Source organism: Acanthopagrus latus, chromosome 7 (genome assembly GCF_904848185.1).
Source record: "Acanthopagrus latus isolate v.2019 chromosome 7, fAcaLat1.1, whole genome shotgun sequence".
Classification (NCBI taxonomy): domain Eukaryota; kingdom Metazoa; phylum Chordata; class Actinopteri; order Spariformes; family Sparidae; genus Acanthopagrus; species Acanthopagrus latus.
In genome coordinates, this window is record NC_051045.1 from 22,609,972 (window position 1) to 22,628,137 (window position 18,166).

Below are 18,166 nucleotides of genomic sequence, written 5' to 3' on the forward strand. Positions count from 1 at the left end.
GAGGAGACCTCCGGTTACACCCAGAACTTTCTGGAGGGATTAGTTGGATGGATGGATGTGTTGTTGCTTCAGACTTTATCTGTTTGTTTTTTACAAGTAAGCAGATCCGTCTGACACAAGTTATTATTTAAACATTCGTTTTTATTCGTGTTGTTTTTCAGTGATTCACATTAACGATCACACCAGAAAAAGCACTTAATAATTTGGACTGCAATCAAGATTTGATTATTTCCTGGTGTAAATGTGAGTAACCACTTAACATTTTACCTGAAAGCCACTATGAGTAGAATATTAATGCATCTAGTACTGATGGTGCATTTGGAGGGACTTGTGTAGAAAACTGAGTTCAGAAAATTCAGTCATTATCTGTTCAGCCCAGTGTTGATGGAAAGTCAGGGGAAGGTTTGTAGTCCACGAAACATTTTGGGAGCTGCAGCATCCTCATAAAAAATGGTAGTAAAGTAAAGTAAATGGGGACTTGTTTTAAAATTTTAAAAATGCAGCGAATCCAGCCTAATCCAAGTCTTCGGAAGACCAGAGTTTGCAGATTAATTTGGAAAGATGTTATTTACACCCTTGATGCAGATGGGTGGGCGCTTACACTTTTAGCTATGCAACTATAATGCTAATTTTGGCTTTAAAGGGGTGTAATCACCTCTCTTCAAATTTAATCTGGGATTTCTGGGCTTTTCGAGACTCCCCCCGACTTTTCATCTGCATGAGGGTGAGTAGACAATGATTGGAATTTTAACTTTTGGGTGAACTTACAGAGCAAAATACTGAAAAACAGCGAGCCATTATCCACCTGCATCATCACCAGCTGCCGATACAGATTTGTCAAACCAGGCAACACGGGTGAGAACAATATGTGATGATCACTTATCTCAAGGGCCCTTACATTTTCTGCAGCGTGATTGTCATAGTGTGCTAAAATGAACAGAAAGGAAGCGTGGAAGGCAAAGCCAAAAAAGTCAGTGTGAGTTAATACATCCCGAATAGAGACGCACACCAGCAGGGTCACATCGTGTTAACTGGTGTACAAACCGTTTGACAGGTTTTTGTTTTCGTCCCTACTGGATGTTATTCTGAATATAAACACTTTCAATAATGCCGTATCACGAAGTGCAGATCAGTGGATGAGATAGTGTCTAATCTCCTCCCTGGCCGAGATCCCGCTAATTACAACGAGGGGCAAGACAATAAGCCGATAAATGTTTATTATAGGAGCCTCCGGCTGATTACAGCTGTGTTTGTGTGCAGATATGATTACGCCTGGGAAGTGAAGAAGTGATACCATTATGAGAGCCACTCACATTTTGTTTTTGTTTTTAAAAAAAAAAGGGGTCAAGGGATGTGCTCCTGTGAGTCACTGCTTAGATTTCTTTGGCCAAGTCCTCGATTATTCTCTTCATCTGGAGGAGAAAACAGAGAGCAATAGGGAGGGAGGGAGGGAGGGAGGGAAGATGTGAAAGAGACTGCTTTGAATCCGTAAGTAGCCATTTTGTTCCTCCACCCAGCATAATGTTAACAGATCCATACAGGGACATGGTCCTGTTTGCAATGTGCACACTCCCACAGAGGAATGTACTCAAGCTGTATGCGTCATTGAGAAAATATTGCAGGTTGTATTTGCGAGCGTCGGTGAGTGTAAGCACACGTTATGTGGTGAACACTCATTACCTCTGGCCATGTGATGAGCCCCACCAGTCTTCCTCTGTCTGCTACAAACAGTGTCTCTGCTCCAACCACACTCAGGATGCTGTGCGCCTGGGAGGAGACATTTTGCTCATCACTTTTGAGAAATATGCTTATTCAATTTTTCTGAATGTTAGAGAAGAAGAAACAAATCTCAGGAAACTGAAACCCTCTCTTTTAGCTACAAATATGCTGGGAACGCAACACTGAAATATCTTCGCCTTTTAAAGGCACAGTATGTAATGTCTGCCACCAGGCGTCCCTCAGTCAAAAAACAAACAAACAAAAGACATATGGAGTGTGGGATCATGGGAATTGTTGTTGTCTTCGTTGTTGAGAAATGTTCACAGATGAGGTAATGTTTTAAAACTTGATTCAAGTCATGTTTAGTCTCGCTCACTGTCGCTCTCATCTCTGACTCTTTCCAGGAAGTTACAGCGACAGGCAACCAAATGAATGTAAAACAAAGTTCACTTGAACAAATTATGGATTTATTCTGAGTCTGAATATTGTTGAAAACATTAAGAAAATGTAAGTACTTAGAAACTCGTGGTAAAGCTTTGTAAAACCGAGGAGCCCAGCAGCCTGGCTGTCAGTGAAACAAAAATACACCCAACAACACACCGACTGATTTGTCCAATTTATGTAAGCAGGACTATTGAACTTTACATTTTCAGTGATGCTAATGACATTTCCCAAAGTCTTCCTACCTCCTGAATGGTGTTGTGTGGTGATAACAGGGCCGAGGTGGGATGAATGCAGCAGACCTCATCCAGACGTTTATCCAGAGTCTGAACAGAACAACACAACAACAGTCACATCTGCACGTATCGACTGTCACAGTGACATTGTCATATTTCAAAGTTGCTTCTATGCTGAGCTTAAAAAACTTTCATACTTCCTCTTGTGTATCTCGGTTGCTACAATCCCATAAATCCATTTCCCCAAATGTCCATTTCAGTTTATTGATAAGGAGGTCTGTATTATAATGAAGCATTTTTCTATTACCAGATAATGCTTTAAAATGGATGTGAGCTGTCACAAACTGAGCTTTTACGTCAGCCAGCAGCCCTGTCTGTACATCCTGCGCCAGTCCTCCTTCCTGCAGCTGTTTAACATGCAGTCACTGTCTGACGGATTGTAAAGACATGGCCTGATTTCTAAACAGCACCAGACGGTTCCCTCCTCCACTGTCTTCTGATCTGAACTCTGCAGCTACCTGTCTGTCTGACTCCTGCCAGCTTTTTTTTTTTTTTTTTACCTCGGCCTCGCTGTGACGCAGGAACATCAGCAGGTGCGGTCGGAGAACAAACCCCAGTAAAATCTGCGACTCTTCAACAGAAGAGAGGAGAGGAAATCAGTTTTCTTCGCCACAGTTGGTGCTACAGTTTAGCATGTGTGCCGCTGTCGTGCGGGCTGTGAGTTGTGTGCAAACACCACATTGCGTGTGATTGTGACTGCCGCTCAGACGCTGAAAGGCTCAGCTGGCCAATTGACTATTTTCTCGCACTTGTCAGCTCCTTATCGAGGCACTTTCACACTCCTGAATTGCCCCCGCTTTCACAGCGGTTACTATTTTTTGTCACCTCTTTCATCCTTCTCATCCCTTCTTTTCAGAGGCTTTTCATGTGGTGCAGTAATAATTATGTGCTTGACCAACAAGGATCTAATGTTTTCTTCAGGATCCTGCTGAGTTTGCTCAAATTATCTATATCCTTAAATATATTGTGCGTTTTCAGAGATTTACACAAAGTGTCGTTTCCTAGCCAGAAGGAAATGTGCTAAAACACTTTTAAACATCTTTGACAACACACCGAGGGAGTCCACCACAGGGATCTGTGTGTCAGTGCTGGTGCTGACAGCGTGCTGAACCTCTGCAGGCCCAGCTGCTTTCTGAAGCCTCACCGAATTCACTCCCAAAACCTGTCCGACTGGCGTGGAAGGAAGTCTGCAAAAGAGATGAATCGTGTCACACATGGAGCACAAGCACTTGGTTAAATGAAATGATAAAATTTTGAATGTGTTATGTGACAACGTTCAGCTGCTAAACGTGACATCCCATCTCAGCTGACAATTGTTGCTAACCCTGGCGAGCTAAGATTAACATTAGTGGGAATATATATATATATATATATATATATATATATATATATATATATAGATAGATAGATAGATAGATAGAAAGGAAAAGAGATTTTTCTTTTCTTCTCCAAGCTTTGTAGATGCATTCTTCTGTTTTTTTTTCCTTTTTCTTCATACAAATCTTATCCGTATGACCTTTAGGATTCAAATACAGCTTTTTATTTATAAAACTATTCTCGGGTTCTCACAACAGAAATGGTTTAATTTGTCAGTGGTAAGAAAAGATAACATGGCACACTGAAACAGAGGCAAAACACTGCAGTCCTCGGGATGCTGCAGTCTGCTGTGTAATCCATGTCACAAGCTCTTGGAGTGCAGTTCCTGCTGTCAGCATGTCCACAGAGCAGATCTTTAAACCAGCAGTGACACTTTTTGTTATTCCACAAAGACTCTGGAGAAGTGTTTGTCAGTTTAAGGTGGACTCGGCGGACAATATGACGGGTGAGTTTGTCAGAGGGATACTTGAAGCCGTTTCAGCCTGAATGCTGCCGACAAGGAGCTGTTGGTAATGATGTCTTCATTTCTATCGAGACTTATTATTAGGGGCCAGTCAGGGTGAGAGACAGACGGGGAGGAAACAACCTCCTGCTAACTGCTGTCACCAAGGTCGTACGGAGAAATGTGTTCCTTGACATTAACTCCTGTCTCACAATTCTCTAAATTTTAACTGGTTTAATTTAACAGGCACCAGAAAAGCCTGTCTGCGCAGAAATGTAATGGTGCACTCTGCAATAGTGAGCAATGTTTTCCTCCTTCAGAGCACAATTTGAGAATAACAGCTCCGTGGGTGGTTGATGGGGTCTTTATCAATACCAATACCACTGCAGTGAGTCAGCAAATACATGTCAGGCTGCTTCGACTTCTGGCTTCTGAAAATCACTAAAATCCATCCCTCTACCTGCAGTGTGGGCCGAGTGTAATCAGGTGCCACGAGACAGTTTAGCCTGCAAGGTTGAACAGTCTTCACGTTGCTTATTCCATTACTGTAGGTCAAATATTAGTCTCCTACCAATAATGACTCAAACAATTCAAATGGTTTACACTCCTGTGGCTCACACTGTGGCTCTTAGATTTGTCTCGTCTTACAGAAGTCTCAGTTGTAATTAGACTTAGTGGTGATTTAAATGCACAATATGTCATTCCGACCGCTACGGGGGTCTCTATCAAAACAAAAGACGTTAGCTAGAGGTTGCGTTGGGAGGGCCGGGTGGAGCTGGGGGTCATGGCCGCTGCTCAAGTGCTCAGAGCTGGCGAGCCCAGGTGCAGAGCCAGACCTTCTGGAGGAATAAACACCCGGGGGAACATCAAGGCCGTGTTCTAAGTCTGAGCAGTTAACGGACAAGGGCAGAGCTTAGCGATTTACATTTAAACATTTATGTTGAAAAGTGGATTTATCTTTACTCCCTTCTCCATTGCTGGATGTTTATGTACTGTAATATTTGTAGGAGGGGAAATGTTCACTACCACACAAACGACGGACAAAGAGATCAAATGATCAAATGAAACGCACTGTTACCTCACGTAAACTATATTTGAAATAATACAAATACACAACTCAGCAAAATGCTAATGTTAGCCTTTTGACAGGCGCACAATATACCTTCTTAAAGTGTAAAATGTTTGTGTGTAAGGTAATGCATACGCTTACAGTGGCAACATGTTAACTTTATGGCAAATTAGCAACCTGTGTTAGCATTACTCTCATAGCACATCTGAGACTGAAGGGAAATCTCTCTTTGCTCTCAGCAGCTGACCGCAGAGCTGATCGTCTCAGCAGCTTGGTGCAATCCACAAATCACGCTTACTCTTTGTTTCTACTTACCGGGGCCGTGCCTTCATCAGAGAGGGCAGGTGTGGGAGCCTCTTGCTAACAGAGAGTGCGTCGTAGAAAGATGGGCGGTTCCCGGAGCGAGCCACTGCATTGGCTGTCAGAGTGGCGAGGAGGATGGGCACAGCGTGGCTGAACTGACCGGTTAACTCTATCGCCAGGAGAACTGGGGACAAGGTGTGTGTCACAGCTCCGGAGAACGCTGCTGCACCTACCAGGCAGAAACCATATTAGCATCATGATCTGATGTAAAAATAGGAACTGGCTTATAAAAAGTTAGCACCGGTCACATGTCAATGTCAAGGATTTAAAGATCCGTTTTGTTGTTTTATTTATTTATTTATTTGTTTGTTTATTTATTTATTTTACCAGCAAGTGCGTAGCCCCCAGGATTTAAAGAAGCCCACTGCTGGTCTGAAGTCAGTCCAGTGGAGGACACGTGAGCTACTCCTTCTCCAAGCAAACGACCCAAAGCGGCCCCTGGGAAACACACATTTGTATTTCGGTTTAAACTCAAGTTTATTCTGATCAGAGGACGCAGTGAGACAAATTCCTCCTTCGCCATCCAGGTATTCTGCAGAACAAACTCGCCCAAGAGTCCTTATCTTCACTCACCGTAGATAAACACTGGCATGACGTATCCAGCTGGCAGAGGCAGCGTGCAGGCGAGGACCAGCATCCACATCTCCGAAGCAACAACATGCACACACACACACACACACACACACACACACACACACTATTAAATCTCTCCTTGGCGTCTCAGCGACCACAACAAGTCATCTGTCTCACACATGCAGCACAGGAGATGAGTCACTGTCAATCAGTGTGCAGGGTAATGTTTGCAGTGCTCTCCAATCAATTTTCTCACTAATAAATATTGAATCATGCCCATTTACATGTCACATTTGCATGTGGTGATGGAATAAAAGCTGTCATAGCAACGGGATCTTACCGAGTGGCTCATAGATCTTCATGCATTACAGAGACCCACTGGTATAAGAAGCTGTTTTTAATGAAGCGTCCACATAGGCAGCTTTTTTCCCCCTGCAACAGTTGGAGAGCTGCTCTCTCTGCTCGGAGTACAGAGTGAGAACAATAGATCTGCGGGAGGTTGATGGGTTCTTGATCAATACCAGTGACTCAGCCATTACCGGGCCGGCTGCTGAGATTTCCAGCAGTTGAATACCCATCCTTCCACCTGCTATGTTGCTCTGAGTGAGCATCAAGTACCGCGAGACATTTCAGCCGGAAAGGTTAAACAATCTTTAGTCCTCGTACTCTACTACAAAATGTCAGTTAGTGACCGCTGATAATGGGCCACCGTGACCCATGGGAATGAGTGCTTTGTGCCTCGCTATTTTTCCTGATGGTTATCAGCAGGGGCGTCGTTAGGAGTGCAAGACATCCGGGGCTTTAGCCCCGCAGATATTTCTCCACCCGGGAAATTGGGCTGTCAAAGATGCAATTTCAACAAAGTATGAGATGGAAAGGAAGGCCAGTTGTTGGGGTCCTCATTGTCATCAAATAAAGATAATGTTCCCTCACTTAATGCCAACTGATTTACGTTTACAATAAAGATATTACAGCCTGCAATAAGACCTGTGCTGTGTGCATAGGCTATTAGAGCAGGTAGAACATTCCCTATTATAATTTCTTTGCTTCATTGTCTATCTGCATTAGGCCTACAGTAGGCTTTGGTCATTTAACAGAGACTACACACCCAGACTACACCTGCCACCACAATTCTGATTTGATTTACCACAGCGGCAAAATTAGAGGTTAAAATTAGAATAATAACACATGAGCCCACCCAGTGTTGAGGTGACCATATTGAGGTTGAATTCATGGCGGGACTGCTGAATCTGTGTAAGCAAGCTATCCCTGCTCCACCTCGGTGTTTGGGGGAGACGATGTCTCACTCTCCACATGTTCTTGCTAGGGCTGCGACTAGTGTAAACACTGCAATGTTACTAAACAGTAGGGTAATAGATGGGCTCTGGTAAGATCAGTGATGGATAGAGGGGGAAAGAATAACACTGATGTTGAATTTGCAACAAATGATTCTGACTCTGGGCATATGCCGTGAGGAAAGCCAGGTCAGCTTCTGCGCAATTTGCGATGGTGACAATGTTGCATTTGTGGCTGCTGGCCGTTTGATATGCAACCACATGAAAACCTCTGGGGCTATTTTCATCATTAGGCAATTATATTTGATTTCCTTTTTTTAAGGCACAGAGATCTGGGGGCTTTTCCCAAAACATTCAGAGGAATAGCCCTGAATGCCCAGGTCTAATGACGAGCCTGATTATCAGTGCAGAGGTAAAAGACTACCTTCATGAGCAGAAAGACAGCCAAAGAGAGGTACGCAGGACTCCCCGATGAGCTCCAGTCCAACAAAGGCTCAACAGAGGCATTGTGGGATTGAGCGCTCCACTGCCTGCTGTCCAGTAATGTGGTGAGGAGCTGTTTCATGGTGTGCTGTGAAAGAAATTACTGGCATTTACATCTCTGTCTGAACACACACTGAAAAAAAAAAAACTAGAATATGAAAGGACAAGATGGCATTTCCCTGTATCTTTCCTACTAAGAGTCTTGCATTACTTTGCAGCCCTGTGAGAATGAACCTATAGGTGCATGTTAAAGTGATAAGAAAGACAAGGCTAATACGGCGATGTTTTGAAGGTTATGTTAAACATTTTAGCTTAGCACGTTTGCATATGAACATGTTTGGATGACAGGGTGGAGCTTGGCCTCCACTCTGATTGAAGCTGATCGACTATTTTACTCTAAATGATACAGTGATCTACATGATGAACATCATGCTGTACCGAAGAACACTTGAAACCGGAGACTGGGACCTTAAACTCATTAGCAAACTGTTTTGCGAGCTAATAAATCAAGTAAGAGCTAGGGTCATTTACGTACAGTCAGACTTCTTCCAGCCACCAAAGGCGTTGCCCCCTGCTGGCCATTAGAAAGAATGCAGCTTCACTTTTCAGACCGTGGAGCTCTGCCCTCTTATTATATTTTATTATATGGAACATCTGACCAGTCAACCAACAACTTGTCATTGCCATTCATGAAGTCAATTTGCTAGAATGGCTTTACTAATATTCTTCTTTTCAGCCTTGTCCCTAACCTTAGTTAAATGTTGCAATGATGCTGATTAAGATTCATTAAGTAGCACTTAGTAGAGCGCATACCTCCACCAAGGCCAGATAGTCCCTTCTAATTTTTAATTCAGTCAAGTCTAAACAATATCATCCTCGTCAGCCCTGTAGCCACTCATAAATGCTTAAGCTCACTCAATCTAGAATCTGCACCAAAGCGTAGTCGCTCATACCAGCCACCTTTTCACCAAGATCCATGCATTATTCCCTGGGGGAATTAACAAAAGCCTTGAAAAACACTATTTTTTCTATGTTAAAGAAAGTGAGCCATTCACTTTGGATCCATTCCTTTACTGGGGAACAACTCAAACGTTAATGGAGTCTATTCTGGGCCAGGACCCATCCTCCATCCAATTACTGTGGAAATTAGTTTAGTAGTTTTTGCGCAATCATGCTAACAAACCAACCTTGGCAGAGGTAATCATGATCAGTTGAGTTACACACAAAATTTCCACCATATGATACGGCTAAAACTCATATATTGTCCATGTACATCGCAAAAGTTTATGGACTAAGCCTTTAAGTTCTGCTCATTCCCACCTGAGAAGCCATATATTGACCAGCAGAGTGAGGAAACGTCAGAGTTGCCAGGAGGAAGGCCACCGTGGCCGAGTAGAGAGCCTTCCTGCAGAGAGATATTCACATAAACAGACGTCATTATAATCATGTGGCTCATTTAGGTCTATAATTAGATAATCAGTTGACTGCCCTCTGAGGCCACATGAGCGCTCAAGTTGCGGTGATTTCTAAAGGTTTACAGTTACATAAACAACTGTTTAATGAGAAAAAGACTTTCCAATATTCTAAGGAGTCTGGACAAAAACCACAAGGGCATTTTTACACATTTAAAATGTGGCTTTGGAGGCTATAGTCATTAAAAGTCAGTCAGACTCTTGTTTTCATAGTCGAATAACAGTGTGGTAAACATGGATTGTCCTTGAAGAAACACACCATGTTTTGATGCTCCACCTAGAATCAACAGTGTCTCACACAGTCTGCCCTACACAGCAGATGAGTCATCACTGCATCACAATCTGGCTTTCACGATGTAAAAGAGCTCTCACTCTGTCGTCAGCATCGTGACGAAGATCCCGTTTGTTTTGGTGAATCGCAGGATCCACCGATGGCAGAAGAGATAACAGCAGCTCACGGCTCCACACAGCAGCCTGTTTCCAGACAGAGAGCTGACTCAGACCACACAGACAAGAGGCTTTTTTTACCTCAGTGGACGGAGGTCATTAGACTCGGCGACGCGGTGGTGATGGTGGCGAGGCCAGGAAATGATCAGTATGAGAAAAATACTCTGAATGGTAATGAGGATGGGGAAACACAGCAGAACAGGTCAGGGACTTTTTCATTGTGACTGACATGAGAATGAATACCAAAGGTCAGAATTTATTTATTAGACACAGACAAATAGAGGACTTATTTAACCATGCAGATTCTGTCAAAAAATAAACTTACCCCAGGCAAGCGAACAATAAGATCTCCAGAGGGTAGAAAGGTAAAGCAGTGGGGAAATTAGTTTTGAACAAGGCCTGAAGAGTCTCTGCGGACACAAAACAAATTGGAGTCATCCCTCCAATTTCTCCCATGGCCTTTCAGAATCTAATCTTCCCTCACATTATTGCATTGGGATTTTTATTGAAATTTACAGTCTGTCTGCAAATGCTTCGGCTAATTTTGTCAGTTGCCGTTGTGTCTCGGTCGCTGTCACGACACACAGTTAGACGAGTTGTCAGCATCTCTGACAACTAAAGAAGTGTTAAATTTACACTGAAATATAAAGCAGTGTGTAAGTCTGTGACCCTCTCATGGGGGGGGGGAGGCTTACACCACACTCAATTTAAAAAAATTGCGTTTTAATGGGACCATGCTTTTTGCAAACATTATACACAGAATCAAACATAATATTTCACCTTTTACAAATTGTTAAGGTGGTCTGTTCATTTCAGCACATACACTATATGGCCAAAACGTATTTGAGCAGATTTTAATTCCAAAACCATGGGTGCCACAACAACTCCCTCTCTTCTGGGGAGGGATTTCCACCAAACTGTGTTACTTTTGTGCGCACTTATTTGTTAGGAAGGAATCCTAGCTCAAACCAGAAAAAAACCTGACACAGGGGGATCCACATTTCTTCAGTAAAATGTATTTTGGGTCGGGGGCCCTTTTCCTTAGTTCGTGATGTTCGTGACTCTAAAGTGGGCCTTCCCTTTGCTGACCTTGGCTGAGGGGGTGACTGCTGACCAGAGCCTACATTACCTCCATCTCCAGTCCACACTGAGAACATGCGGAAGGTCAAGGCCCCACAGGCGGCTGAGAAAAAACATGGGCAGTAATGCTTCAGGGAAAAGTGAGAGCACATCACCTCCACACTGAACAAAACACCTACAGGGGCAGACAAGGCCGTGAGCGCAAGGAAATAAGACAACAGCAGCACATATTCTCAACTAAAGTATTCCACGTTAAGACGACTCTTAAAATATACAATTTTGCCTGCATGGGTGGCAAAAGTCTTGCAAAAAAAACATTTTAAAATATGCATGTCTTTCAGCTATTAATCAACGGTTTAATGTTTTATGTAAATTACCATGATGACATTTAAAATTCACCCCACTGTGCGAGTGTTCGGAGTAAGAACCCAAGGTGCTGAACCCCAACGGGGCAGCAGAAGAAAAATAAACAGCGAGGTGAGAGGACCAAAATATTAGGCAGGGAGGTGATCAAAGCAGGACGGTGTGAGAGAGGGATGAACATAGAAACCTGGTGGACGAGCAGAGCGGTGAGGTCGGATAAAAGCGAACGTGTGAAGCATTGCATGGGGGGGGAATCAAAGGTGGCATCACATTACCCAGCAAGTGTGAGAAGGACAGATATAGCACAAGCAGATAAATGAAATCATTGATCCATGATGCTGAAGCTGCACAGGCACTCTTACCGCTGATGGGAGCTCCGAAGCAGCTGGCTACCCCGACAGCAGCAGCTACAACCATCATTTCTCCTGCAGCTTTTTCCTAAAAGAAAGGAATTCATTGTTGTTCAGTGTAATCATGGACTCAGACGTGAGCAAGTCAGCATACTATCACCTTAAGAACATATCCAGAAGGACTGCTTCAGGATTGCAGACTCGACTACTTTAACAGTGTCTTTACCAGACTCTCTAAAAAAAAAATCCATCGGACAGCTGCCGCCGATTCAGAACACTGCTGCTCGAGTCCTAACAAGGACCAAAAAAGTAGACCACATCACTTGTCTTTGAGTTGCCTTGTGTCTGATTTGTGCTATACAAATTAACATGCCTTGCCTAAAAGAGAAATATGCTGTAAACTCTCTTTTCAGATTTTTATATTCTGCCAAAAAGTAACATAACATGCATTATGACATAATATTTCATGTTGTTGCTTGAGTTATGAAGTCACTGATTTTCATTCATATTGTTCCAAGTATTATCATGGATTAAAAAAGTATTCTAATTCAAGTACTGTATCTGTACAAGTACAAATTAGAAGTACAAAAACTGCATTTCTTTCTGACAGCTTTAGTTTCAGATTACTTTTCAGATCACCACTTCCATGACCCAACTGTTTATTTAAGGGTTGAGAAAATTCTCCTACTTCTTAAAGTGGGAACAGAAAACGTTTATTTTTGTTGATGTCCCTGTTCACAAAGACAGCCGTATTGCTTTCCATTTTCCTCAGAGTAGCAGCAGTAGCACAGGAGAAAATGTGAGTTTATTCATGCATTTGGTCTCTAATGGAGAAGAGCAAGCAGATAGAAATGGTGCCAGGCTCCATGGATCACCAGCCAGTCTCTATTTTTCTTGCGAAATGGGATCAACGTCAGAAAAAAACAACAAAAAGTGAGTGTATGTACCAAAAAACAACTTTATTTCCATTTTAAGCTGAATAAATCTTTTAAAACCCTCCTCAGATTCACTCTTTGGATTGTTTTTTTTACCAACTCCTGAAGGAAATAGCTGTTTCTTTAGTTGCTAACTGCTCTGCTATATTTTGTCTGTCAGTGTCTGCCGGCTCTGAGGGGGAACTGCATAGTCTGATGATAATTCTCTGTGGGTTTTACCAAAAACACCTCACACAGTCATTTGATCCACTGTTTTTACAAACATACGGTCTATACTTCAATAACTGTACAGCAACAATATGGGTAATGTGACAGTTCACTGTGTTTGAATGACTTCACTGTGCATTTACCTTCTTGTGTCCTTGCATAAGAGAGCAGAGGTTGCTCAGGTAGGAGCCGACCATGGTGGAGAGATGCACAAACGGACCCTTTGACAATCACAGAAGAACCTGTCACAGCTCATAATGCAGCAGACAATTTAATAGAACGGTCGCACGGTTTGAATAACAGACAGGTGTACTGAGAAGTCTCTCACCACTTTGCCCAGGAAAACAGTGCTGCCGGCTGCCAGCGTACAGATAAGGCCCAGGAACTTGGTAAACATATTAGTGAGCGACAAGTAATGAGGCATTTCAAAACCGGCCAGCATGGTCCTCACCTCTGGAATCCCAGAGCCTGACAAGTAATGAAGAGACCGGACATGAATTTCACAGCCTGGAGGTAATAAGGCAATCAAGAAGTTGTTTTCTTTTTTTTTTTTTTAAAGCATAAGACATTAATACACAGGACTGATTTCAGAATATTAAAATAGAAGGCAAAGGGGATGGATAGGACTGTTGAATTTTAAGGGGAATCGGCACAAAACACACAAGTTTAATATGAAGCTTAACTTAGTTTCTGATTGTTAAAGTTGTAACTACACGACATGTTTCCGCGCCTCATGATGCTTCTTTGGGGACGTTGGTCACATTAATCCAATCACTTTCCCCTTGAGGGTCCGTCTAATGTCATTTTAATTTGGTAGTTACAGGGCAGTGTCACCAGGAGGCTGTAAAACAGCATGCACTGATGCTTTTTGCAGCGCAGGCCTTAAACATAAACATGATGCTGTGATAGATGCGGTGCTGGAGGCAGAAAGGCTCGGGAGGACTGAGGTCATCTCTGGTAGATCCACGTCGCGAATATCTTATCTCCACCAAGCATTCAACACCATCATCAACATTATAGAGACAGCATAGAGATCCACGCTTCCCGAAAAATACAGCCTACATCAGAGCCTACATTTCCTGTGAGACTGATAAAAATCACAGCTGACTTTTCATGCTGCACATCTCCCATCACTCACTGAACTTGAGAGATAACATCACACATGACTTTTTCTCAATGCCACTTTCTAAAAGAAACCAAGGGATGAATTCTCTTCATCCGGTCTTTTCAAGAATATTTGTGTGGCAATGAGGATGGAAACCACTCAACACTATATCCTGTGATGTTCTAGCCAAGATATATATATATATATATATATATATATATATATATATATATATATATATATATATATATATATATATATATAATGAATCACTAAGAAAAATGAAAATATTTTCAGCGATCGTTCAGCCAGAATTCCCTTTTCCATTTAGGCTGGCCAGCTATCATCTGTTGCTACTTGTATGGCTGTAAATCAAAAGATAAAAGACAAATATTGACTTTTCAATGCATTTATCAGCAATAACCTATTAAACCTGATGTTGTAGCCACTTGTGCGCAGTGGAAACAAGCTGTGCACACAACACTGACAACTCAGTTGCCTGTTTACACACTGAGCAGTGACATAGCAACATTTGCAGTAATTTGGAGTCATGTTTGTGACAAAGGAAGGTCAGATATCTCTTCTTCAGTGCTGTTTTGGTCTGAGAGGAAGCATCTGGCTCTTGAGCAACTTAAATTCAGTAATATCTGAGTCACAAGTAACTTGCCAATAAACAAACTTGTGCTTTTACTTTAAACCAATACAATCTGCGAGTTTCCTTTGTCCTATTGTCACTGTTTCGAGACAGACCTGTAGAGAAGGGACAAATGTTGTGGGAGAACGACGAAGCGACAGCACAGAGGCATGCTGGGTAAAGGGTCCAGCAGAAGAACTGCAGCAAAGTGTTGCCCTCCAGATTCATATAAAGCCAGCGGTGAGCTGCAGGTGGAGTGAGACAGAAACATTAATCATGCGGGGAAAATGTTTTTATCCAACAAAGTGAGGACAGCTGTGGAAACTCGGGACATTTTGTTTGGTCCTCACAAGTATAAAAGGGCTGTTTGACGGTTAGGTCCTCACAAGGACAGACGTATAGGTGTGACTGTGCATGTGTGTATGTGTGTGTGTCTACCTCTCAGCAGCTTTGTCACACTCAGGTCCATGAGGAAGCTGAGGATGGCAGTCAAAATGCCCAGCGCCGCGTACCCATACCACTCCATCCCACACACTGCTCCCAAACAACACCTGAGCTTCAGCAGCCACTCTACGGACACAAACATGTGCGTAAACTTTCCTGAAGATTGATTTGTGTCTTACATAATGCCAGAAAAGAGATTTTCTCTAAGAGCAATGCAAGGATTTTTTTTAAACCGGGCATTTTATTATTTCTTTAGCATTAGACAAACAGTGGCTGCTTTCTACTGCAGGAATTTAATAAAAGTTAACAAAACAATATACCCACTCTCACAAGCTTTACTTTTGTTTGTGCTTTGGGGACTTTTTCAATGAGGATGACTACAACAGACCCCAAAACCACTGACCAGGATGATCGGTACTTTAAACAATGGACAAACAAAGATATTCTTGTATTGGGGAAGAGGAGGACATTTAGAGGGAGCTGGAGTCGGACGTTAAAGGTGAAATAGTAAACCAGAAGATTTATCACATGTCTGGCAGAAATCGACATACCCAGCCCGGGTCTTTAGCATGACAGCACATGAAAGAAAATCAATATCAACAGCACATTCTTCCATTGTCTGTCCCACAGCCTGTTTAACATTACATGAAGGCAAGTTAGCAGTTAAATGCTACGGGCTTTAACATCTTATTGTGGAAAAGGACTTTAAGGATCTCCATTTGGAATGTGAAACAAAAATTACAGCATTACGTCCAAAGTAAGCAAATTATTGTATTTTTGGATGATGAATATATGGACATAGAAATGTCCAACAGACCATAAGTGTTGAGTAAAACAGTCACAATCTGTGTCCCAGTAACTTTAATGTCTTTCAATAACATTAAATATTGTCAACATCTCAAGTCTTCTGTTAAATTGATTGTGGATGTCTTTAAACTCAACACAGTTCCACTATTCCACTTCCAATATTTATGGACGAGGCTCAGCTTCTCACATGATGTCGCGGGCAAGATGCATTTGAAAATAGCTAATCTATGTTGTATCGATCAGTATCGATCACATCCTAATGATTTTCCCCCTCGGTCTGACCTTTGACAACTGCACGGGTCCGTCGGCATGGTTTCATTGGATCCGCAAAGAGCAGACTCTTATTATGGGATGTCTCCGATTGATTTTCTGGCTCCCAGTCGACCGTCTGTCTGACGGTTTCGCTCCCAGGAGCCCGGTCCGGTCTTTTGATTTTGTCTGGAAATGTTTGTGTTATTGCGTGATTGATACAGACTCTAACAAACAGTGAAGCTTAACGATGATAGAAAAGATTATCAGTACACAACAGCCACTGAAAAAAAAAAGCAAAAACAAATAGAAGACTTACCTTCTGGCTGCATCTTTCCATATGGTTGTGTGTGTTTGCAGTGTGCAGGTGTGTTGGCGGTGACCTCTGTTAAAGGTATTAGCATAGAAGTAATAGAGCAGTCACGGTTCACAGGACAGGTTATATTAACTCTTTGGGAGGAACAATGCTCAGGGCTCCTCATCTGTTTTCCAATGCACCAGTGCAGCGTGAGAGGCACTTTTCAATTGGTTTTTGGTGGTATTGTCAACCACCGTACTGGAGAAAATGATTAATCTCGTAACACATGTTCTAGTCCGATCCTGTGACTGCACAGGTGATTTTAACGATAATATATTGTTCATCATATGTATTATAGATACATATTATTAGATCATAGTTCTCCAAGGTCAAGAGGGAACATTCATGCTCAGTATTTTTGTTTTTACCCACATGTTGTGATCATTTTCGGCCAACAGAGATTACAGGACACTTTGCAGAAAGACAACAATGTTGAAACAGGGTGAATAAAGACAATTCAACCCTAATCGTCATTCAGTCATTCAAATTTAAATAGACGAAAAAACAAATCTGTTGGAGATATTTATACTCAAAGCTTTGTACAGTCAAAGCGGTAAAATATGCAGTGACAAACTGTGAAGACGAGTGAGTTTTGATGTCATATCAACAAAGTCTATGTACTACCAGAACTACTACTTCTAATACCAGCCTGAGCCGGCATTTCAGACCTCTGGCTGCCTGGTGAAGTGAGACAACTGAGCTAACTGGCTTACAGCTACAGTGAACAGCAGTTAACAGTCACTCTGGTGATACGCTGCCATTTACAAATTCAGCAGGTGGCCAATTCGTACACCTTTAAACAAAATGACATGTTTGTAGATATGATTCAGTATGTTTTTAGAAACAAGGAGGTGAATCATCAGTGTTTTTATTCTTAACTGTCCTCCAGAGAACTAATCAGTGTGATTGACATTTCACAGCTCAGATGAACGTGAACGCATGTCATTGCCACGACCTTCACTGTGTCAGTGATTGGCTTCAAAGACTCTCATTTGAATCCCCTAAATGTCCTACACTTTGTAGGTAATCAAGGCGTCGTATTTGCGTTCAAGCGTCCCGCTCAAGGTCAAGGCAATCATTGTTCAGATAATGGAACACACCCGCGTGCGCGCACCCACATCAGCACCGGCCAAAAGATTTTGAATTAGCCCTTAGTTAATGTTTATTTTTCCACATTTCCCTGGGGCTGTTAATTGGCACTTGTGTTATTATAGAGATTTGAAATCTGCATGCTGTGAGCATCAGTCCCGCTCTCTCTCACACACTCATACACCGTGGAAATGTACACACATACAGACTGCTGTTCTCAGTATAAAAACTTGTTGCCATGGTAACAGCACAGCGAGGTGAATAGAGAGCCACACGGGGGGTTATTTCACTCTCATAAACAATCATCGTTGCCTGAGAAGTTTCTCCTCAAGCAAATAATTTGGAATCAGATTATGTAACAGTTTCAAAAACTGCGTGTATTTACAAATAAATACAAACAGAGGAGTCAGTCTGCCTTTTTTGTATTCTGGAATTTTTAAAGTAAAAGTAAATCCATCCCTAAAGTAAATCCATCTTGTGCTACTATTAGCTGAAGTTTCAGAGTGTTCCCAGAACAACATTTGTCTATCTGAGAGGCAAACAAACATCGATAGCTTCTCTTATACGA

The 18,166-nt window shown here is 42.3% G+C and overlaps 1 protein-coding gene across 2 annotated transcripts; it reads right to left on the reverse strand.

Annotated features, from left to right (window-relative positions):
• Positions 1-1,330: 1,330 nt before the first annotated feature.
• Positions 1,331-16,565, reverse strand: clcnk (chloride channel K). 2 transcript variants are annotated; one of them, XM_037102756.1, is made up of 20 exons: positions 16,471-16,565; positions 16,185-16,340; positions 15,090-15,221; positions 14,768-14,896; positions 13,241-13,380; positions 13,056-13,133; positions 11,783-11,858; positions 11,107-11,160; positions 10,303-10,387; positions 9,903-10,004; positions 9,379-9,463; positions 8,000-8,146; positions 6,281-6,350; positions 6,035-6,145; positions 5,660-5,876; positions 3,510-3,643; positions 2,957-3,027; positions 2,406-2,486; positions 1,681-1,767; positions 1,331-1,412 (listed from the first exon to the last, which is right to left on the reverse strand). In XM_037102756.1, exons 1-20 carry the CDS (start codon positions 16,553-16,555, stop codon positions 1,374-1,376), a joined length of 2,079 nt encoding a protein of 692 aa, XP_036958651.1. In that variant the 5' UTR covers positions 16,556-16,565; the 3' UTR covers positions 1,331-1,373. The 2 variants fall into 2 exon arrangements, with proteins under 2 accessions (XP_036958651.1, XP_036958650.1); XM_037102755.1 differs by having other exon boundaries at positions 11,107-11,232.
• Between the last annotated feature and the right edge of the window lie 1,601 nt (positions 16,566-18,166).